This window comes from Scyliorhinus canicula, chromosome 1, assembly GCF_902713615.1.
Source record: "Scyliorhinus canicula chromosome 1, sScyCan1.1, whole genome shotgun sequence".
NCBI lineage: Eukaryota > Metazoa > Chordata > Chondrichthyes > Carcharhiniformes > Scyliorhinidae > Scyliorhinus > Scyliorhinus canicula.
Window position 1 is genome coordinate 10,838,931 of NC_052146.1, and position 24,392 is coordinate 10,863,322.

Here is a 24,392-nt window from a genome sequence, read left to right on the forward strand (position 1 = left end):
CGCGCGGATGGGGAGCTGGTGGTAGGCGGACTTAAGGTCCACTGTGGAGAAGACTTTGTACTTTGCGATCCTGTTAACCAGGTCGGAAATACGGGGGAGAGGATACGCGTCCAGCTGCGTAAACCTGTTGATGGTCTGCCTGTAATCGATGACCATCCGGTTTTTCTCCCCAGTCCGAACTACCAGCACTTGGGCTCGCCAGGGACTGTTGCTGGCCTCGATCTCTCCTTCCTTAAGGAGCCTCTGGACCTCGGACCCGATGAAGGTCCGGTCCTGTGCACTGTATCGTCTGCACCGAGTGGCGACAGGTTTACAATCTGGGGTGAGATTAGCAAACAAGGAAGGGGGGTCCACTTTGAGGGGCGCGAGGCTGCAAACAGTAAGAGGAGGAATAGGGCCGCCGAATTGAAAGGTCAAACTCTGCAGGTTGCACTGGAAGTCCAGGCCCAAAAGTGCCGGAGCACATAGACGGGGGAGAATGAGGAGTTTGAAATTTTTGGAAACCCTCCCCTGGACTGTGAGGTCCGCTATGCAGCACCTGGTGATTTGGACGGAATGCGAACCTGAGGCCAATTCAATTTTATGTTTAACTGGGTGGATGGGGAGCGCGCAGCGTCTTACCGTGTCGGGGTGGACGAAACTTTCCGTGCTCCCGGAGTCCAGCAGGCACCTTGTTTTGTGTCCGTTGAGCTGCACCGTCATTGTAGTCTTGGCGAGCGAGCGTGGTTGCGACTGATCGAGCTTGATGGAAGCCAGTCGTGGTGAGAGTTCCAGATCCTCTTCAGTGGCAGATTAGTCGCTTGCAGGGCCTTCCGAGTTGGCCCAAGATGGCGGCGCCCAGGACCCGCACGTGGAGTCGGGGTCCCAAGATGGCGGCGCCCAGGACCCGCATGTGGAGCCGGGGCTCCAAGATGGTGGCGCCCATGGCCCGCACATGGCGTCCGGGGCCCAAGATGGCGGCGCCCGTGGCGGCTGGGGGCAGTGTCAGCGGCGTCTGCGAGCCTGTCGGGGCAGCTGGGGGCGCGGGTCGGGAGGACCGTGGGGCCGTTGCGGGAGCCGGGCCGGAGAGGTTGGTGCGCGGCATGGGGCCCTGGGGGGGGGCGGCGATCCGCGGTCGCTGCGCGGGACAGCAGCGACCGACCTGGTCTGGCAGACCACCGCGTAGTGGCCCTTCTTCCCGCAGCTCTTACACAGAGCGGAGCGGGCCGGGCAGCGCGGGTGCTTTGAGAGGCCACAGAAATAGCAACGGGGCCCCGCTAGTTTATCGGAGCGACCCACGGCGCAGGCTTGGGGGGGGTCGGGGTCCACGGAGGATGGGGTGGCGCGTGCCATGAAGTCCAGGGGGTTGCTGCGTGGCCGGGGCGTATGCGCGGGCGTTCAGGTCAGCAACCTACAGGGAGGTTGCAAGAGTCCGTACCTCAGCTAGGCTGAGGGTGTTCTTCTCCAGCAATCATTGGCGGATAGAAGGGGACTGCATGCCAGCAACGTAAGCGTCTCTGATTAGAAGTTCCATGTGCTCCGTCGCCGAAACTTGGAGACATGCGCACGTTCTCCCTAGAGCTGCGAGGGCCTGGTAAAACTCATCGAGTGATTCACTAGGGAACTGTTGTCTGGTCGTCAGGAGATGCCATGCGTATACTTCGTTGACCGGCCGGAGAAAGTGTCCTTTGAGAATCTCCATGGCCGCATCAAAATTGCCTTCGTCTTCGATCATTGCGTAGACCGATGTGCCCACGCATGAGTGGAGGATGTGGAGCTTCTGCTCCTTGGTGGACTTGCCGGCTGCAGTCGTCAGGTAGCTATTAAAACATGCCTGCCAGTGTTTGCAGACGCATTTGCAGCATGTGGGCTGGTGCGGAGGCAGTCAGGCTTGATGCGAAGCTCCATTCCAAAATTCTAGCTGATTAAATTGATGTACCATCAATTCGACTTAAGACACATTTAGGATCCGAACTGTGGCTTTAATCAGCTAGTTGTTAGCCCGGTGGTCGACTACAGAGAATGGCCGACCACCGGGAACTCTGGGTACTTATACCCCACCTCGGAGGCGGGGCCTACTTGCCTCTCGACCAATTGGAGAGCAGTCACATGACTAGTCCCAACCAATCGGACGAGAGGCACATGACCAGCCAGAGCCAATGGGAAGCCAGTGCTCTGCACCAATGGCAGTGCTCATTTCCATACCACCACAGTAACAAGGCATTCTAAGATGATTTCTTGAGGTTATGGCTTTGTTAATTATGCCAATGCAAATAAGGATGCAAAGCCCAAGTGTGCTATATGTAGGGAATTACTGGCAAATGCGAGTTTAAAACCCTCGATGGTATTTGAAGACTAAGCATGGGGAGTTCGAGAACAGATTTGATTTTTTTCCAAAGGATGCAGTGAGAACTTAAATCATCAGCTGAAGTCCTTAGCAGAAATATAACATTGAAAGACAAAGCAAGTGAGGTTGTGAGAACCAAGCAGGCTCACCTGTTGCATTAAAGGGAAGCAAAAATGGTGGGTCGTGAGGTTGGCCAGCGTGGGCCGTGAAGGTCGGCTGATTGGTAAAAGAGGGTCCCGGGGAAAAAAGGTTTGAAAAACACTCCTTCACTATTATTGGAATTAATACGGGGTGTGCAAAGGCCAGAATGTCAGGAACACAGATCTCAGAGGCATGTAGAGCTGGTAAAGAATACCGAGATGGGCGGGGTGAAGCCATGGGGGGAATTGGAAAAAGATGATGGGTGACACAGTGGTTAACACTGCTGCCTCACGGCCTCAGGGACCTGGGTTCAATTCCGGCCTTGGGTGACTGTCTGTGTGGCCTTTGCACTTTCTCCTGTGTCTGCATGGGCTTCCTCCGGGTGCTCTGGTTTCCACCCACGGTCCAGAGATGTGCAGCTTAGGTGGATTGGCCATGCTAAATTGCTCTTTAGTGTCTAGCTCTTTCCAAGGGCCGGTGCAGACTCAATGAGCCGAATGACCTTCTTCTGCACTGTAAATTCTATGATTCTACAATAAATTTGAGTTGCTGCTGGGCTGAGAGTGGGTCAGCAAGTGTCGGGGTGTTGGGTGAATTTCACGTGCTGCAAATTAGGATATGGGCAGCAAAGGTTTGGATAATCTCAGGATTATGGAGGGTAAACTATTGGAAGATGGCCTAGAGAGCATCAGAATAGGTAAGCCTGGAGCTAACAAAGGCATGGGTGAGGATTTCAGCAGATGAGCTGAGGCGGGGGCAGAATCAGGTGTTACTACAGAGGTTGAAGCAAACTGTCTTCATGATGGAACAGATGTGTAGTCAGTGGCTCATTTTGGAGTCAATTGCGGTTGGTCTAGTTCAACCTCAGGGTTGTCAGGGAAAGGGATGAATTCAATGACCGAGGAATGGAACTTGGGGCAAGAACCAAAGACAATTGACCTTCCCAATATTTTGTTGGAGGAAATGTCTGCTCGGCCTGTCCTGGATGTCGGACATAAATTAGAGACAGTGGATGAATCAAGAGACAGTGTGAGGTAAAACTGGGTGAAACAGTGCCCATGGGAACCTGCTGTTGCGTTTTTGGATGGCGTTTTTGATTGGCAGCAATAGGAGGGGACCAAGGATAGATTGTTGGGGAATTCCAGAGGTGACAGTATTCTGAATTCTTATGAGATCATTAACTAATGAATAATTGAAGCTAAGAATAATGGGATATAAATATATTAATGAATATTGTGATAAATTGTATCATAATTTATTTTGTAATTGAATCACCTGTGATGGTATTCAAGAGCAAAGTTGAAAGAACACACTGCTGTCTCAGACTTCAAGCCCAACTTTAAACTGGGAGCCCTAAAATTCCACAGGGATTTACTTTTTTGCCCAGATCCAAAAAAAGATATTGAAATGTTCCTTGCTTTAAGTTATCAGTGATACAGTCTCAAGGAGAACTCCGTTCTGTGGGCAATACCTGAAGACCGTGTACGTTTTGTCCTTTGTGAATTGCACAAGGGCCAGACCAAGCAGCATTGGTCTCTGTTAAAATTTAAATAATTTTTTATGGATCTCGAGTTACTGAAATCAGAACAACCGCTGCTAGAATTTTATCCACAAAGGAGGGTACGGCATTTGAAATCAAACCCTCCAATTTTAAACAAGACAATCCATCAAATAAAAAGTGTTAATCTGACTGAATTTTTCTGGTCCTCAAGGGCTGAACTGCCGGGAATTGGAGCTGCATGCGCTTCAGAAGCTTGTGAGTTTGCAACATAGGGTATTTGACTTAGAATACCTGTAAGCAGAAACTGAATGCGGGTCAAACAGGAAGAAGATGATACACATGGAGACCTCGGGTTAACTTCACTTCTTCAGAGCCAGGAATAAAGCTGGGGTCATTGGTACGATGCCTGGGGAAAAAGGATTCAGATTAATGGTATTCAATCCTCGTGATCCAGAAAACTTTCAATCAGAGCAGAACCTCATGGTCTCTATTGACCACACTTGTGTGCACTGTTAAGACTGCAAAATTTAAACTTGAACATAATTATTACAGTACAGTTTATGTCCGAATGCAGGCTAACCAGAGAATGCAAAGAAAATCACATCATGATACGAGCAAATTTTAAAACTATGACAGCTCATTGATTTTTGCTTCCATTCACTGAAAATAAATGTGTCAAAAATGAAGGGCATCATCTATTCATTTTATATTGGTTTCTACTGGCAATTTCTGCAATATACAGGAATCTTCATTAGAGTTTGGATGTAACAGGTACACCTCAAGTGCAATGTTCCAAGGAAGCACAACTTTGCATCTTGCTGCTGTTATGGGCCAGGGTTTAGAGAACCCCAAAGTGTATCATGGAGTTCACCTGACCCACAACTGTTAATAGATTGTGGTATGGGGGAGCATACGGCCCACTCTACTGGTGTGGTAGAGCAGAAATGGAAAAGTATTTTTTTAAAAGCAAAACAATGTTTATTCTATGAACTCAAGTTAACCTTTTTAAAGCATAGTGAACATCTTAGCAACCATTAATTCAAATACAACCCCCAAAGTAAACAACACTAAGTAATCCTTTAAGCTTTCCTTTTAACATCCATAAGACTTAAAACACCTTTCAACAGAAGCACATGGTTTACATTCACTACTGAGAGCATTTATAATTTTGAATTCACCAAATGATCAAGAGATAGTCTTTTCGTGGCAGAGAGATCAACAGTGCACCTGCTCGTCTGGCTTCAGCTCCAACACTGAAAACTAAACTAAAACACACCCTGCAGCCTGCTGAATAATGCAAGTAAAAAGCTGACAGACAGCCCAGTTCCACCCACTCTCTGACATCACTGCAGTAGTAAATACCCATTTCTTAAAGGTACTCTCACTACAGATATTTATATACACACCCTTTATAAACACCCATTTCTTAAAGGTACTCTCACATGACACTGCTCAGAGCCTGTTGTAGTTCAATTTGGACAAGTAGAGGCAGGCAAGCAGATATAATTGAAAACCTGTGAATGGCTGTTAATCTAATCTATCAAACAGATGTCCAACAGTCTTGGCTTCAGTATCTCTTGAAGAAGACACTGAATGGTAGATCTGAAACCAGGTGGAGCCTTTCGGCCAGCAGAGTCTGATCTATAGCTGGTTCCAAGGCATGGGTGCACAAACCTGTTTTGACGGAAGAGACAATTTACTGAAACATTTGGAACCAGCCTCATTTCGACTTTGTATGGTAACATTTTGAAGTGGTTAATCCACAATCAGAAGCAGGTCCACACATCAGGGCACGGGCAGTAATCTCACAAAAAAAAGATTGACAACTTGTTCCAAACCCAGTGATCTGATGAAATCGGCCTTCCTTTTACAAGCTATGCTCAAGTGGAACCTTGGCTTTTGTCAACGAAAACAATGTTCAGATGCCAAAATCCATCAAGCTGCAAATCGGCCTCACTGTTTGCGCTCCACGATAGTGGAGGGAGGGGAAGCCAAAAGCTCCCAGTGTTTTTCTGGAAGTAACAAAGGGAAGCGTATGACTGGTGTGCTCTCTTTGAGGAACGGTTGAGGAGCTTTGACTTGAAGCATGGCATTGCAAAGCTGAAAAGCAGCCCGAGGAATTAAGAAATGTGTGGTTCAAGTGATCGGCTGCATCTGAATGAAATTAACAAAGAACAGTACAGCACAGGAACTGGCCCTCCGACCCTCCAAAACCCTCAGCATTTCCTTGTGCCGTATCTGTACCCATCCTATCCAATCTCAGGATTGCTACCAGTGCCACGAGCTAGTCAGAGTAGGAATGTCAGGATAGATAGGATGAATGTGTGGCTCGAGAGATGGTGCAAGAGGGAGGGATTCAAATTCCTGGGGCATTGGGACCGGTTCTGGGGGAGGTGGGACCAGTACAAACCGGACGGTCTGCACCTGGGCAGGACTGGAACCGATGTCCTAGGGGAGGTGTTTTCTAGAGCTGTTGGGGAGGGTTTAAACTAATGTGGCAGGGGGATGGGAACCGATGCAGGAAGTTGGAAGGTAGTAAAACAGGGACAGAAGCAAAAGGAAGTAAGGGGAAAAGTGCAAGGCAGAGAAAACATAGTCAAAAATCTAAAAGGGCGACAGTACAAGGTACAGTGACTGAGGGGAGCTCAGTGAATAGGCCCAGTAATAACAAAAGGAATAAAACTGGAGATGTTAAGATTCAAAACAGAGGTAAAAAAACCAACATAAGTGTACTTTACCTGAATGCTCGTAGTATTCGGAATAAAGTAAATGAGTTGATGGCACAAATCATCGTAAATGACTATGATTTAGTGGCTATTACTGAAACATGGTTAAAGGATGGTCACGACTGGGAGTTAAATATCCGAGGGTATCAAACTATTCGGAAGGACAGAGTGGATGGTAAGGGAGGTGGTGTTGCTCTGTTATTTAAGGATGACATCCGGGCAATAGTAAGGGATGACATCGGTGCTATGGAGGATAAGGTTGAATCCATTTGGGTGGAAATCAGGAATAGTAAGGCGAAAAAGTCACTGATAGGAGTAGTCTATCGGCCACCAAATAGTAACGATATGGTGGGGCAGGCAATAAACAAAGAAATAACTGATGCATGTAGAAATGGTACAGCAGTTATCATGGGGGATTTTAATCTACATGTCGATTGGTTTAACCAGGTCGGTCAAGGCAACCTTGAGGAGGAGTTTTGTATCTGCGATAGTTTCCTAGAACAGTATGTAATGGAACCTACGAGGGAACAAGCGGTCCTAGATCTTGTCCTGTGTAATGAGACAGGATTGATTCATGATCCCATAGTTAGGGATCCTCTCGGAAGGAGCGATCACAATATGGTGGAATTTAAAATACAGATGGAGGGTGAGAAAGTAAAATCAAATACTAGTGTTTTGTGTTTAAACAAAGGAGATTACAATGGGATGAGAGAAGAACTAGCTAAGGTAGACTGGGAGCTAAGACTTTATGGTGGAACAGTTGAGGAACAGTGGAGAACCTTCCAAGCGATTTTTCACAGTGCTCAGCAAAGGTTTATACCAACAAAAAGGAAGGACGGAAGAAAGAGGGAAAATCGACCGTGGATATCTAAGGAAATAAGGGAGAGTATCAAATTGAAGGAAAAAGCATATAAAGTGGCAAAGATTGCTGGGAGATTAGAGGACTGGGAAATCTTTAGGGGGCAACAGAAAGCTACTAAAAAGCTATAAAGAAGAGTAAGATAGAGTATGAGAGTAAACTTGCTCAGAATATAAAAACAGACAGTAAAAGTTTTTACAAATATATAAGACAAAAAAGAGTGGCTAAGGTAAATATTGGTCCTTTAGAGGATGAGAAGGGAGTTTTAATAATGGGAAATGAGGAAATGGCTGAGGAACTAAACAGGTTTTTTGGGTCGGTCTTCACAGTGGAAGACACAAATAACATGCCAGCGACTGATAGAAATGAGGCTATGACAGGTGAGGACCTTGAGAGGATTGTTATAACTAAGGAGGGAGTGATGGGCAAGCTAATGGGGCTAAAGGTAGACAAGTCTCCTGGCCCTGATGGAATGCATCCCAGAGTGCTAAAAGAGATGGCTAGGGAAATTGCAGATGCACTAGTGATAATTTATCGTAATTCACTAGACTCTGGGGTGGTCCCGGTGGATTGGAAATTAGCAAACGTGACGCCACTGTTTAAAAAAGGAGGTAGGCAGAAAGCAGGAAATTATAGGCCAGTGAGCTTAACTTCGGTAGTAGGGAAGATGCTAGAATCTATCATCAAGGAAGAAATTGCGAGGCATCTGGATAGAAATTGTCCCATTGGGCAGACGCAGCATGGGTTCGTAAAGGGCAGGTCATGCCTAACTAATTTAGTGGAATTTTTTGAGGACATTACCAGTGCAGTAGATAATGGGGAGCCGATGGATGTGGTATATCTGGATTTCCAGAAAGCCTTTGACAAGGTGCCACACAAAAGGTTGCTGCATAAGATAAAGATGCATGGCATTAAGGGTAAAGTAGTAGCATGGATAGAGGATTGGTTAATTAATAGAAAGCAAAGAGTTGGGATAAATGGGCGTTTCTCTGGTTGGCAATCAGTAGCTAGTGGTGTCCCTCAGGGATCCGTGTTGGGCCCACAATTGTTCACAATTTACATAGATGATTTGGAGTTGGGGACCGAGGGCAATGTGTCCAAGTTTGCAGATGACACTAAGATGAGTGGTAAAGCGAAAAGTGCAGAGGATACTGGAAGTCTGCAGAGGTTAAGTGAATGGGCTAGGGTCTGGCAGATGGAATACAATGTTGACAAATGTGAGGTTATCCATTTTGGTAGGAATAACAGCAAACGGGATTATTATTTAAACGATAAAATATTAAAGCATGCCGCTGTTCAGAGAGACTTGGGTGTGCTAGTGCATGAGTCACAGAAGGTTGGTTTACAAGTGCAACAGGTGATTAAGAAGGCAAATGTCTCCTTACTTGAGAAAGGACGTACTGGCACTGGAGGGTGTGCAGAGGAGATTCACGAGGTTAATACCAGAGCTGAAGGGGTTGGATTATGAGGAGAGGTTGAGTAGACTGGGACTGTACTCGTTGGAATTTAGAAGGATGAGGGGGGATCTTATAGAAACATTTAAAATTATGAAGGGAATAGATAGGATAGATTCGGGCAGGTTGTTTCCACTGGCGGGTGACAGCAGAACTAGGGGACATAGCCTCGAAATAAGGGGAAGTAGATTTAGGACTGAGTTTAGGAGGAACTTCTTCACCCAAAGGGTTGTGAATCTATGGAATTCCTTGCCCAGTGAAGCAGTTGAGGCTCCTTCATTACATGTTTTTAAGGTAAAGATAGATAGTTTTTTGAAGAATAAAGGGGTTAGGGGTTATGGTGTTCGGGCCGGAAAGTGGAGCTGAGTTCACAAAAGATCAGCCATGATCTAATTGAATGGCGGAGCAGGCTCGAGGGGCCAGATGGCCTACTCCTGCTCCTAGTTCTTATGTACGTGTCAAGATACCTTTTGAACGTCGTTAATGTATCTGCTTCCACAACCTTCCCTGGCAACCCGTTCCAGGCACTCACCACCCTCTGCGTAAAAAACCTGCCTCGCACATCTCCTTTAAACTTTGCCCCACGGATCTTAAACCTTTGCTCCCTGGTTACTGAACCCTCCACCCTGGGAAAGAATGCCATTCTATCATTCGCTCTATCCATGCCCCTCATAATCTTTAGACCTCTATCAGGTCACCCCTCAACCTCTGTCTTTCTAATGAAAACAGTCCAAGTCTATTCAGCCTCTCCACATAGCTAGCACTCTCCAGACAAGGCAACATCCTGGTAAACCTCTTCTGCACTCTCCCCAAAGCCTCCACATCCTTCTGGTAGTGTGCTGACCAGAATTGAGTGCAATATTCCAAGTGCGGCCTCACCAAGGTTCAATGTAGCATGACTTGCCAGTTTTTGATACACGATGCCCCGTCCAATGAAGGCAAGCATTCCATATGCTTTCTTGACTACCTTGTCTACTTGTGTTGCCACCTTCAAAGATCTGCGGGCCTGCACGCCCAGATCTCTCTGACTTTCTATATTCCTAAGAGTTTTACTATTTACGGTATATTTTCCCTCTATGTTAGACCGCCAAAATGCATTAGCTCACATTTGTCCGGATTAAACTCCATTTGCCATGTCTCTGCCCAAGTCTCCAACCTATCTATGTCCTTCTGTACCTTCTGACAATCCTCAACACTATCTGCCACTCCACCAACCTTGGTGTCATTTGGGAACTTACTAATCATTTCCCTCCATTTTCCTCCATTACACTATCTTGATAGTGTAATTATCAGCCAGTCCTCAAATACAGTCAATTGGACAGCCAGCTACATTTTCCTCCAAATCGTTTATGTACATCACAAACAACAGAGGCCCGAGCACAGACCCCTGTGCAACATCACTAGTCACAACCTTCCATTCAGAAAAACACCCTTCCACTGCTACCCTTTGCCTTCTGTGACTGAGCCAGTTCTGTATCCATCTTACTATCTCACCTCTGATCCCGTGTGACTTCACCTTTTGTACCAGTCTGCCTTGAGGCACCTTCTGAAAGACTTTACTGAAGTCCACGTAACAACATCCACCTCATCAATCATCTTTGTCACCTCAGAAAACACGATCAAGTTAGTGATGCACGACCTCCCTTTCACAAAACCATGCTGTCTGTCGCTTAGGAGTCCATTTGTTTTCAAATGGATATAAATCCTGTCCCCGAGGGCAGCACGGTGGCCTAGTGGTTAGCATAACCGCCTCACGGCGCTGAGGTCCCAGGTTCGATCCCGGCTCTGGGTCACTGTCCGTGTGGAGTTTGCACATTCTCCCCGTGTCTGCGTGGGTTTCGCCCCCACAACCCAAAAATGTGCAGAGTAGGTGGATTGGCCACGCTAAATTGCCCCTTAATATAAAAAAATAAAATAATTGGGTAATCTAAATTTATAAAAAAAATAATAAAATAAATAAATAATCCTGTCCCTGAAAATTCTCTCCAATAATTTACCTACTACCGACGTGAGACTCACCGGTTTATAGTTTCCAGGATTATCCCTGCTACCTTTCTTAAACAGCGGTACCACATTAGCTATTCTCCAGTCCTCTGGGATCTCACCTGTAGCCAATGAGGATACAAAGATGTCAGTCAAGGCCCCAGAAATTTCCTCCCTTGCTTCCCTCAATATTCTGGGATAAATCCCATCTGGCCCAGGAGACCTTAATATCTTTTAACATAGACATAGAACATACAGTGCAGAAGGAGGCTATTCAGTCCACCGAGTCTGCACCGACCCACTTAAGCCCTCACTTCCACCCTAATAACCCCTCCTTAGCTTTTTGGACACTGCGGGCAATTTCGCATGACCAATCTGCCTAACCTGCACTTCTTTGGACTGTGGGGGGAAACCGGAGCACCCAGAGGAAACCCACGCACACATGAGGAGAATGTGCAGACTCCGCTCAGACAGTGACCCAGCAGGGAATCAAACCTGGGACCCTGGCGCTGTGAAACCACAGTGCTATCCAATGTGCTACCATGCTGACCTCCACTGTGTGCTGCTGTGCTACCCTTTAAAAGACCCAATACCTCCTCCTTCTCGATGTTAACATGATCCAGATTGTCCACACACTCTACCCAAGAATCATCTTCCACAAAGTCTCTCTCTTTAGTGAACACTGATGCAAAGTATTCATGTACCTCTCCCATTTCCTCTGGCTCATCACATCGATTCCCTCCACTGTCCTTAAGTGGTCCAATCCTTTCCCTGGCCACCCTCTTGCTTTTTACATATGAATAAAAAGCTTTGGGATTCACCTTAATCCTACTTGCCAAGGACTATTCATGACCCTTCCTAGCTCTCCTAATTACCCGATTCCGTACCGTGCTACTTTCTTTATGCTCCTCGAGGGTTTTGATTATTCCCTGCCTTCTAGACTGTACAAAAGTCTCCTTTTTCTTTTAGACAAGCTAAACAATATTCATGATTTAAGCATTGTGCTGGTACAACTTATTTCACAAAATATACAAGGAGGAATGTTTGCTGCCAAAAGCGTATGGTGTCCATGATGCTGGCATCCCACTTTAATTGGGTGACCTGCAAACACTTTGCATGATCCACTCCATACAGGATGAACTAGAAGCAATTGCCTTTGGCACAAAGTTCACTACATCAGCAGAGCAGGCAGTTTCATTTTATACGTGATCCGACTCGGGCACTGCTGGCCTACTACAGCAGCAACCTTTGGAGCCGCACGAGTTGTCTGTTGCTACTGACGACAGACATAGCTTGTGAATCCGCTGTCAGGAGTGATAAGGATATCCTTGTCTGGATTGTTCACTGACATTGAAACTGCTGGTGTCGAGGAGTGAGGAAGAGGTACAGAGGAGTGAATCCGATGAGCAGATGCAGAAGATCAAGCCCTCGCTGTGCCCATGCTGTCCAATTGACTGTATTTGAGGACTGGCTGATAATTACACTATCTAGATTTTGAGATTTATTATCACGTGCACATAGGTACAGTGAAAAGTATTGCTCTGCGTACAGTCCAGACAGATCGTTCAGTTCATGAAAGAAATACAACATATGATTAATACACAATGTAAATACACAGATATAGACATTTGGTGAAGCATACGGAATGTAGTACTACTCAGTAAAGAAGATGCGTGGAGAGATCAGATCGGTCCATAAGAGGGTAATTCTGGAGTTTGGTAAGAGTGGATGAGAAGCTGTTTTTGAATATATTAGTGCATGTTCTCAGACGTTTGTATCTTCTGCCCGATGGAAGAAGTTGGAAGAGAGAATAACCCAGGTGGAACGGGTCTTTGATTATGCTGCCCGCTTTCCCAAGGCAGCGGGAGGTGTAGACAGAGTCAATGAATGGGAGGCGGGTTTTCCTGATGGGCTGGGCTGTGTTCAAGACTCTCTGTAGTTTCTTACGGTCTTGGGCTGAGCAGTTGCCATTCCAGATGTGATGCAGCCAGATAGGGTGATTTCTATGGGTAGGCAGCACTGCTGCCTCACGCACCCAGGTCCCAGGTTCTACCCCGGCTCTGTGTCACTGTCCGTGTACAGTTTGCACAGTCTCCCCGTGTTTGCGTGGGTTTCGCCCCCACAACCCAAAGATTACGTAGATTACATACAACATACAGTGCAGAAGGAGGCCAGTCGGCCCATCGAGTCCTCACCGACCCACCCAAGCCCCTACGTTCACCCCATCCCCGTAACCTAATAACCCCTCCTAACCTTTTTGGTCACTAACGGCAATTTATCATGGCCAATCCACCTAACCTGCACGTCACCCGGAGGAAACCCACGCAGACACAGTGAGAACGTGCAGACTCCTCACAGACAGTGACCCAAGTCGGGAATCGAACCTGGGACCCTAGCGCTGTGAAGCCACAGTGCTATCCACTTGTGCTACCGTGCTGCCCATGTGCAGGGTAGGTGGATTGGCCACGCTAAATTGTCCCTTAATTGGAAAAAATGAATTAGGTACTCTAAACTTATAAATAAAAAGGATGATTTCTATGGTGCATCTGTATAAATTGGTAGGAGGCAATGTGGACATGACAAAATGTCCTTAGTATCCGAAGCTAGTATAGTGTTGTGCTTTCTTGGTCATACCATCGGCGTGGGTGGACTAGGACAGATTGTTGGTGATGTGCATACCTAGAAATTTGAAGCTGTTAACCATCTGGTTTAGCTCAGTGGGCTGGTTTAGCTCACTGAGCTAAATCACTGGCTTTTAAAGCAGACCAAGCAGGCCAGCAGCACGGTTCGATTCCCGTACCAGCCTCCCTGGACAGGCGCCTAGGAATGTGGCGACTAGGGGCTTTTCACAGTAACTTCATTGAAGCCTACTCGTGACAATAAGCAATTTTCATTTCATTTCATTTCATCTCCACCTCGGCACCATTGATGCAGACAGGGGTGTGTACAATAATTTGCTTCCTGAAGTCAATGACCAGCTCCTTAGTTTTGCTGACATTGAGGGAAAGATTGTTGTCGTTGCACCACTCCACTAGGTTCTCTGTCGCCCTCCAGTACTCTGACTCATCATTGTTTGAGATCTGACCCCTTCAATCGTGTCATCAGCAAACTTGTAAATGGAGTTGGAGGTGAATTTTGCCACACGGTCATCATATGTGCATAGGGAGTATAGTAGGCGACTGAGTATGCAGCCTTTTGGGGCCCCGGTATTGAGGTCTAACGTGGAGGAGATGTTGTTGTTTATCCTCACGGATTGTGGTCAATGTTTCAGGAAGTTGAGGATCCAGTTGCAGAGGGAGGAGCCAAGTCCTATGTTTTGGAGTTTTGATTTGAGCTTGACTGGGATTATGGTGTTGAAGGCGGAGCTGTAGTCAATGAATAGGAGTCTTACATAGGAGTCCTTGTTGTCGAGATGCTCCAGGGATGAGTGTAGGGCCAGGGAGATAGCATCTGCTGTGGACCTGTTGTGGCAGTATGCGAATTGCAATGAATCAATGCGTTCTAGGAGCATGGAATTGATGTGTGTCATGATCAACTTCTCGAAGCACTTCACAATGATAGATGTCAAGGCCACCAGACGGTAGTCTTTGAAGCACATTGCCTTAGAACGGAGTAGGGAGTGGTTGAAGGTGTCCGAGAACACATCTGTCAGTTGGTCCACACAGGATCTGAGTGCACGACCTGGGACTCCGTCAAGACCTTTTGCTTTCCAAGGGTTCAGGTTTTGGAAGGCCGATCTGACTTCAGAGGCTGGGACAGGAGGTACGGGTGTGTCCAAGGCTTTTGGGCAGTTGGTTTCCTGTTCAAAACGAGCATATAATGCATTTAGTTCATCGGGAGGGGTGCTCTCTTGCCCATTATCTTGTTTAAGCCTTGCCACAACTGAAGAGAATCCGTGCCATTAGTCTGTGACTCTAGTTTAATCTGATACTGTCTCTTGGCGTCCCCGATGGCTTTGCGGAGGTTGGACCTGGATTTCTGGTATAGGTCAGGGTCGCCTGTTTTGAACGCATCAGACCTGGCCTTCAGTGGGGAGTGAAGCTTCCCGTTAAACCGTTTCCAGTTGGGGAACGTATGTACTACCTTTTTTGGTATGCGATCTTTCACACTTAAAAAATTTGTTTTTAGTGTACCCAATTATTTTTTTTCCAATTAAGGTGCAATTTAGCGTGGCCAATCCACCTACCCTGCACAATCTTTGGGCTGTGGGGGTGAGACCCACGCAGACACAGGTATAATGTGCAAACTGCACACGGGCAGTGACCTGCGGCACGGATCGTACCCGGGTCCACAGCGCTGTGAGGCAGACGTGCTAGCCACTGCATCACAGTGCCGCCTCCTTCTACACACTTATTGATGAAGTCTGTGACGGTGCAGGCATACTCGTTAAGGTTGGCCGCTGAGTTCTTGAATATGGACCAGTCCACTGACTTCAAGCAGTTCCGAGGAACTCTTCTGTTGCCTTGGACCAGCATTGCATGATCCTTCTTAACTGGATTCTCCCACTTAACATTCTGCTTAAATGCCGGGAGAAGGAGCACCGTTTTGTGGTCCAACGATGGCAGAAGTGGACTCCTGTGGAAGGTAGTATGGGCGGTATTTCACAGTCAGGTAATGCAGTCTGGGCAGCAGTAGTTTGCCAGAGTCTCCACGCCCGAGCACCAGCACGTCGAACTTTTCTTTGTGCTAAATAGTTAATGGCAAATATATTATTGGTAGAAATTAACCACAATTGGCACTAACTTAGTGCAAGTACTTTGAACATTATGCGAAGTGCTCTTTTTTGATCAGGTACATTTCAATTGTTGCTTTGATGGGTATTTTAGGTGTTTACTTCATATATTTCTAGATTGTTTCATTAAAGTTACCAAATTTGAACCACTGGATAATTTGAATGTTTTTTTTCTGAGTGAGAAACTAAACCAGCTGATGCTCTCTAACAAAACATGAACAATGTTGTACAGTCTACAAAACAGTTAGACTGTATTTTGAACTCATGACTGTAGAATCCTAATGGTTATTACCGTACAAACTCGATGGTTAATCTGGAGCTGCAACAGTTAGCTTCCTCACCTGATAGATCAAACTTGACTGAGCAAGGACACAGCCTATATCTTGGTATTGTAAGACCTAAGACATAGGAGCAGAATGACGCCATTTGGCCCATTGGGTCTGCTCCGCCATTCTATCATGGCTGATATGTTTCTCATCCCCATCCTGCTGCCTCCTTCCCATAACCCCTGATCCCCTTATTAATCAAGAACCTATCTATCTGTCTTAAAGACACTCAGTGATTTGGCCTCCACAGCCTTCTGCAGCAAACAGTTCTACAGATTCACCACCCTCTGGCTGAAGAAATTCCTCCTTATTTCTATATTAAAGGATTGTCCCTGCAGTTTGAGGCTATGCCCTTGGGTACTAGTTTCTCCTACTAGAGGAAATATCCTGGCCCTGACCACTCTAGGCTTCTCAGTATTCTGTAACTTACAATAAGATCCCCCTCATCCTTCCTAACTCCGTCGAGTACAGACCCAGAGTCCTCAACGGCTCCTCATATGACAAATCCTTCATTCCAGGGATCATTCTTGTGAACCTCCTCTGGACTATCTCCAAGGCCAGCACATCCTTCCTGAGATATGGGGGCCAAAACTGCTCACAATACTCCAAATGGGGTCTGACCAGAGCCGTATACAGCCTCAACAGCATATCCCTGGTCTTGTATTCCAGCTCTCTCGACATGAATGCTAACATTGCATTTGCCTTCCTAACTGCTGACTGAACCTTCACGTTAACCTTAAGAGAGTCCTGAATTAGGACTTTGTGCTTCTAATTTCCAAAGCCTTTTCCCATTCAGAAAATAGTCTGTGCATCTATTCTTCCCACCAAAGTGCATAAACTCTCACTTTTCCATATTGTATTCCATCTGCCATTTCACTGCCCACTCTCCTAGCCTGTCCAAATCCTTCTGCAACCTCCCTGCGTCCTCAACACTGCCTGTCCCTCTACAGATCTTTGTATCATCTGCAAACTTAGCAACAATGCCCTCAGTTCCTTCTTCCAGATCATTAATGTATATTGTGAATAGCTGTGGTCCCAACACTAACCCCTGCATAACACCACTAGTCACGGGCTGCCATCCGGTGGAAAAGACCCCTTTATCCCCACTCTCTGCCTTCTGCCAGTCAGTCAATCCTCTATCCATGCCAGTACCTTGCACCAACACCATGGGTTCTCATCTTATTTAGCAGCCTCCTGTATTGCATCTTCTGGAAATCCAAATGGATCACATCCACTGGTTCTCCTTTGTCCAATGTCCTCAGAAATTTGTCAGTCATCACCTCACCCTGACAAATCCGTGCTGACTCAGTTCTATTTTACCATGCACTTCTAAGTACTACACAATCTCATCCTTAATAACAGACTCTAAAATCTTACCAACAACCGAAGTCAGGCTAACCGGCTAATTATTTTCAGTCTTCTGTCTCCCTTCTTTCTTAAACAGGGGTGTTACATTTGTCATTTACCATTCCTCTGGGAGTGATTCCTTTTTTTTTCAATTTAGCGTACCCAATTCATTTTTTCCAATTAAGGAGCTATTTAGCATGCCCAATCCACCTACCCTGCACATCTTTGGATTGTGGAGGCGAAACCTACGCAAACACAGGGAGAATGTGCACACTCCACACGGACAGTGACCCAGAGCCGGGATCGAACCTGGGACCTCAGCGCCGTGAGGCAGCAATGCTAACCACTGCGCCACCATGCTGCCTCTCTGGGAATGATTCCTGAAAGATCACCACCAATGCCTCCACAATCTCCTCAACTATCTCCTTCAGAACCCTGGGGTGTAGTCCATCTGGTCCGGGTGATTTATCCACCTTCAGACCTTTCAGTTTCCATAGCATCTTCTCCTTAGTGATGGCCACTACATCACCTCTGCCCTCCGACTCTCTTGAAGTTCTGGTATTCCACTGGTGTCTTCCACTGTGAAGATTGATGGAAAATACCAATTCAGTTCCTCTGCATTTCTTTGTTCCCTATTACTACTTATCCAGCCTCAATTTCCAGTGGTTCAAGGTCCATTGTTGCCTCTCTCTTACCTTTTATATATCGAAAAAAACTCTTGCAATCTTCCATTATATTACTCGATAACTTACATTCATATTTCATCTTCTCCCCCTTATTGCTTTTTTAGTTGTCTCTGCTTGCTTTTAAAGGCTTCCAAATCCTCTGGCTTCCCACTAATCGTTGCCACATTGCATGCTTTTTCCTTTGCTTTTATGCTGTCCTTGACTTCTCTCATCAGCCATGGTTGCCTTGTCCTCCCCTTAGCATTTTTCCTCCTCCTCAAATGAATTTCTGTTGTATCTCCCAAACCCCACCCCAAAGATTCCTGCCATTGCTGTTCAACTGTCTTCTCTGCTAGGCTCACTTTCCAATCAACTCTGGCCAGCTCCTCACTCATGTCTTTGTAGTTACCTTTATTCAATTGTAAAACGGTTACATCTGATTCCAGCTTCTCCCTCTCAAATTGCAGGGTGAATTCGATCATATTGTGGTCACTGTCCCTTAAGAGTTCCTTCACCTTAAATTGCCTAATCAAGCCTGCCTCATTGCCGGTGGGAGGGGAGCGGGCTTGTGCAATATGTTACGATGGAAGTATTGAAAATACGTGGATGTTTGCACATTTTTGCCTTTTTTGCTTCCTTTCTGATGATGTCTGTAACTGTTTATAAAGCCAAAAACTACCTCAATAAAATTGTTTAAAAAAAAAGTCTGCCTCATTGCATATCACCAAATCCAGAATTTCCTGTTCCTAGTAGCAGGGCCGGCCCAAGGTACCGGCAACTCGGGCAGTCCGCCCGGGGCTCCATGTGCTAGGGGGCGCCAGAGACTCGGGTCCCGCAGATGCGCAGTTGGCCGGTGCCAACCAGCGCATGCAGCAGGTGGCCGCCCTCCCCCAGGGCGCCCCCTCCGCCCCCCCCCCCGCTCCCGCCCCCTCCGTCGGCCCCGCACCGCCTCCCCCTGCCCCGGCACCCCCCCCCCCCGCCTCGGCCCCCCCACCGCCTCGCCCCCCCCCCCCCGCCTCACCCCCCCCTCCCCGCCTCGCCCCCCCTCCCCGCCTCGCCCCCCCCCCTCGCCCCCCCCCGTCGGACCCCCCCCCCCCCCCCCCCCCCCGGCCCCCCCCCCCCACCCCCCCCCCCCCGCCCCCCCCCCCCCCCCCCCCCCCCGCCCCCCCCCCCCCCCCCCCCCCCACCCCGGGGCGCCAGCAACCCTAGGGCCGGCGCTGCCTCGTAGGCTCTAGATTGAGTCTACAGGATTCTTAAGGGGGAGGGTGAGCAACCAGAAGTCGTGGTGCACATAGGCACCAACAACATAGCTAAGAAAAGGGATGAGGATCTAAAAAGTAATTTTAGGGAGTTAGGTTGGAAGCTAAAGAGCAGGACAAGCAGAGTAGTGATCTCAGGATTGCTACCGGTGCCACGTGCAAGTGAGGCAAGGAACAGAGAGAGAGTGCAGCTGAACACCACATGACTACAGGTCTGGTGCAGGAGGGAAGGCTTCAGATATGTGGATCATTGGGATATCTTCTGGGGAAGGTGGGACCTGTACATGAAGGATGGATTGCACCTGAACTGGAGGGGTACCAATATCCTGAATGGGAGGTTTGCTAGAGCTCTTCGTGAGGATTTAAACTAGTTTGGCAGGGGGATGGGAAACAGAGCTATGGATCAGAGGATAGGGTAGCTGTTGAACAGGCAGAAATAGTATGCAGCAGGTCTGTGAGGAAGGATAGACAGTTGATAGGGCAAAGCTGCACTCAGTGGAATGGGTTAAAGTGTGTCTGTTTCAATGCAAGGAGTGTCAGGAATAAGGGAGATGAACTTAGAGCATGGATCAGTACTTGGAAAGTGTTGTGGCCATTACGGAGACATGGATTTCACAGGGGCAGGAATGGTTGTTCGATGTTCCAGGGTTTAGACATTTTCAGAAGAATAGGCAGGGAGGTAAAAGAGGAGGGTGAGTGGTACTGTTAATTAGGGAGTGCACCACATCTACAGAAAAGGAGGTAGTTGAGGAGGGTTTGTCTACTGAGTCAGTATGAGTGGAAGTCAGAAACAAGAAAGGAGCAGTCACTTTATTGGGAGTTTTCTATAGACTTGGATGACAAGAGAAGTGGAGCTTCTAGTCACGAGGAAGAAGGAAGCTTACGTAAGGTTGAGGAAGCAAGGATCTGACTCGGCTGTAGAGGGTTACAAGGTAGCCAGAAGGAACTCAAAAATGGACTGAGGAGAGCTAGAAGGGGGCATTAAAAAGCCCTGGCGGGAAGGAATAGGGAAAACCCCAAGGCGTTCTAAACTTATGTGAGAAATAAGAGTATGATCAGAGTGAGAGTAGGATCGATTAGGGATAATGGAGGGAACGTGCCTAGAGTCTGAGGAGCTGGGGAGGCCCTAAATTAATATTTTGCTTCAGTATTCACTAGAGAGAGGAGCCTTGTTGCTCATGAGAACAGTATGAAACAGTTTAATAGACTCAAACAGGTTGGTATTAAGAAGGAGGATGTGCTGGAAATTTTGAAAAGCATCAGGATAGATAAGTCCCCTGGGCCTGGCGGGATATACCCAAGGTTACTGCGGGAGCCGAGGGAGGAGATTGCTGCGCCGTTGGCGATGATCTTTGCGTCCTCACTCTCCACTGGAGTAGAACCGGATGATTGGAGGGAGGCGACTGTTGTTCCCCTATTCAAGAAAGGGAATAGGGAAATCCCTGGGAATTACAGACCCATCAGCCTTATGTCTGTGGTGAGCGAAATATTGGAAAGGAGTCTGAGGGTTGAATTTATGATTATTTAGAAAAACATAGTTTGACTAAAGATAGTCAGCATGGCTTGAGGGACAGGTAATGCCTCACAAGCCTCATTCAATTCTTTGAGGATGTGATGAGACACATTGATGAAGGTCAGGCAGTGGATGTGGTGTATATGGATTTCAGTACCAGCCTCCCTGGACAGGTGCCGGAATGTGGCGACTAGGGGATTTTCACAGTAACTTCATTGAAGCCTACTCGTGACAATAAGCGATTTTCATTTAATTTCATTTTCAGTAATGCATTTAATAAGGTTCCCCATGGTAGGCTCATTCAGAAAGTTAAGGGGCATGGAATACAGGGAAATTTGGCTGTCTGGATACAGAATTGACTGGCCGAAAGAAGACAGTGAGTGGTAGTGGATGGAAAGTATTTCGCCTGGAGGTCGGTGACCAGTGGTGTCCCGCAAGGATCTGTTCTGGGACCTCTGCTCTTTGTGGTTTTTATAAATGACTTGGATGAGAAAGTGGAAGGGTGGGTTAGTAAGTTTGCCGATGACACGAAGGTTGGGGGAGTTGTAGATAGTGTTGAGGGTTGTTGCAGGTTACAGCAGGACATTGACAGGATGCAGAGCTGGGCTGAGAAGTAGCAGATGGAGTTCAACCTTGATAAATGTGAAGTGATTCATTTTGGAAGGTCGAATTTGAATGCTGAACACAGGGTTAAAGGCAGGATTCTTGGAATTGTGGACGAACAGAGGGATCTTGGGATCCATGTACATAGATCCCTCAAAGTTGCCACCCAGGTTGATCGGGTTGTTAAGAAGGCGTATGGTGTGTTGGTTTTCATTAACAGAGAGATTGAGTTTAAGAGCTGCGAGGTTTTGCTGCAGCTTTATAAAACTCTAATTAGACCACACTTGGAATATTGTGTCCAGTTCTGGTCGCCTCATTATAGGAAGGATGTGGATGCTTTGGAGAGGGTACAGAGGAGATTTACTAGGATGCTGCCTGGACTGGAGGGCATGTCTTATGAAGAAAGGTTGAGGGAGCTAGGGCTTTTCTCACTGGAGCGAAGAAGGCAGAGAGGTGATTTGATAGGAGGTGTACAAGATGATGAGAGACATGGATAGAGTGGATAGCTAGAGACTTTTCCCCAGAGTCTAAATGGCTGTCACAAGGGGACACAATTTTAAGGTGATTGGAGGAAGGTATAGGGGAGATGTCAGAGGTAGGTTCTTTACAGAGAGAGTGGTGGTTGCATGGAATGCACTGCCAGCAGAGGTGGTGGAGTCAGAGTCATTAAGGACATTTAAGTGACTCTTAGACAGGCACATGGACAGCAGTAAATTGAAGGGGTGTAGGTTAGGTTGATCTTAGATTAGGATAAATGGTCAGCACAACATCGTGGGCTGAAGGGCCTGTACAGTGCTGCACTGTTCTATGTTAATCTATTGAAACGGTGTCCTCAAGTTGAAGCTCTTTTATAATGTAATACTGGGTAACAAAGGCACAGCACAAAAAAGATGCGCAAACCACTTATGTGAGTGATGCCTTGCAGAATATTTAATACAAGGCCCGAAACTTGTAACAGCCACTTACTGTTTTGAAATTCTCCTTACTGAGTCTAATTTATGCCATCCACTTTCATTTTTCAAGTTTGGTGGTAGGTTGGAAGTCGAAGTGATATAAGCCAATACATAAATAAGGCACAGAGTTCACAAAACAGTGCGAAAATCTATTATCCTAACACAACTGATCATTTTTCCTCAGTTCATTAACCACAGCTTTGAAACAAAACTGTTCCGTGCCAGGCCATGTCTATTTTATTAATGATTAATAGAACATAGAACAGTACCGCACAGAACAGGCCCTTCGGACCTCAATGTTGTGCCGATCAATGATCACCCTACTCAACCCCACTCATCCACCCTTTACCCGTAACCCAATCCCCCCCCCCCCCCCCCCCCCCCCCAACCTTGCTTTTTAGGACACTACGGGCAATTTAGCATGGCCAATCCACCTAACCCGCACATCTTTGGACTGTGGGAGGAAACCGGAGCACCCGGATTAAGTTTGTACATTGCAATAGAAAAGGAATTGACCTCAGCTGTCAGCGCATTAGCTTTATAATTAGATTAAATGTACAGCCCACTCCCCAATAACCTAGAACAAAAATCCCACTTTGCCCACCCTCCCCTTTAAAAACTGACGGTAGCCAGTTCTTTAAAATGTAATACAAACAAACTTCATCTCTTGTGGAACATCTCACTCAACCCCCTCAAAACAAGTTTTACCTTCTCCAAATATAGGAACTTCAACAGATGCCCCAGCCATACCAGGGCACAGGATGGAGAAGCTGACTTCCACCCCAACAGGACCAGCCTGTGAGTAATCGGCGGTGCGGACCCCGGGGACTGGGCTCTCAGTCCACGTGCAGGATCGCCGACATGGTGCTGAAGAGCCACCTCCAAATTTCCCCAACTTCGGGCAGGACCAGAACATGTGAATGTGATTGACCGGGGCGATCCTACACCATTCACAGAGGTCCTGCACCCCCTCAAACAACCGATTCATCTTCGATTTTGTCAGGTGCACCCTGCATACCACCTTTAACTGTATCAGCCTCGCACAGAAGGTTGAGGCATTCACCCTCCACAGCACCTCACACCACAACCCCTCCTCCAGCACCATTCCCAGCTCCTCCTCCCACTTGGCCTGAATCCCCTCCAGAGATGCCCTATCCTCCGCCAAAATCCTCCCGTAGATCGCTGAGATGAACCCCGCCTCTAGCCCCATCACTGACAGCACCTCCACCAACAGTGACGAGCACAGTTCCACCAGAAAATTCGGGAAATCCTACACACGTCTAAAACCTTCCCCCACGGGATCCCAAACTTCTTCCCAACTCCTCCAAATCACAAACCGCCCATCTAGAAATAAGTCCTTCATTTCCCTCATGCCTCACTCTTCCTATCCCTGAAACCTAGCATCAATCCTCGCTTGCTCAAACCCATGATTCCCTTGGATCGGCATCCACGTCGATCCTGCCCCTAGCCTAAAGTGTTGCCGAAACTGCCTCCATATCATCAACGCGACCATCACCACTGAATATTTCCCTGGGGCAAACAGGAGCGCGCCATTACCAGCACCCGCAATCCTCACCCCTTACAAGAGCCAGCCTCCTTCCTCACTCACAAAGCCGTCGACCTTCCTGCTTCAGCCCCGCACCTTCTCTGCGATCGCCGCCCAATAATAGTACAATAGATTTGGAAGGGCCAGGCCCCCTAACTGCCACCCTCTCTGAAGCACGGTTCTCCTAATCCTCGCTACCGTACCTGCCTGCACAGACGACAAAGATCAACCGTTCCACCACCATAAAAAACATTTTTGGCAAAAAGACTGGCAGGCACTGAAATAGAAATAAAAAGTGCAGCAAAATATCCATCTTAATCTTCTGTACCTTACCTGCCAACGATAGGGGAAGGCTGTCTCATCTTAATAGGTCCGTCTTGACCCTACCCACCAGACTCGTGAGAATTCAACTTAACGAGCTGGGCCCAGTCCCATACAAATGCCATGATCATTTTGTC

General features: G+C 47.2%; 1 protein-coding gene across 6 annotated transcripts in view; it reads right to left on the reverse strand.

Moving 5' to 3' along the window:
* tango2 (transport and golgi organization 2 homolog (Drosophila)) overlaps positions 1-24,392 on the reverse strand; it is a 273,616-nt gene that overhangs the window by 124,104 nt on the left and 125,120 nt on the right. For 5 of the 6 annotated variants that reach the window (XM_038809089.1, XM_038808651.1, XM_038808828.1 and 2 more), the window contains one exon: positions 4,260-4,374. In XM_038809089.1, the coding sequence (XP_038665017.1) occupies positions 4,260-4,309 (50 nt within the window). In that variant the 5' untranslated portion in view covers positions 4,310-4,374. Of the gene's footprint in view, positions 1-4,259; positions 4,375-11,026; positions 11,046-24,392 lie in introns of those variants that run through there. The other variant, XM_038808913.1, reaches the window with a different exon arrangement.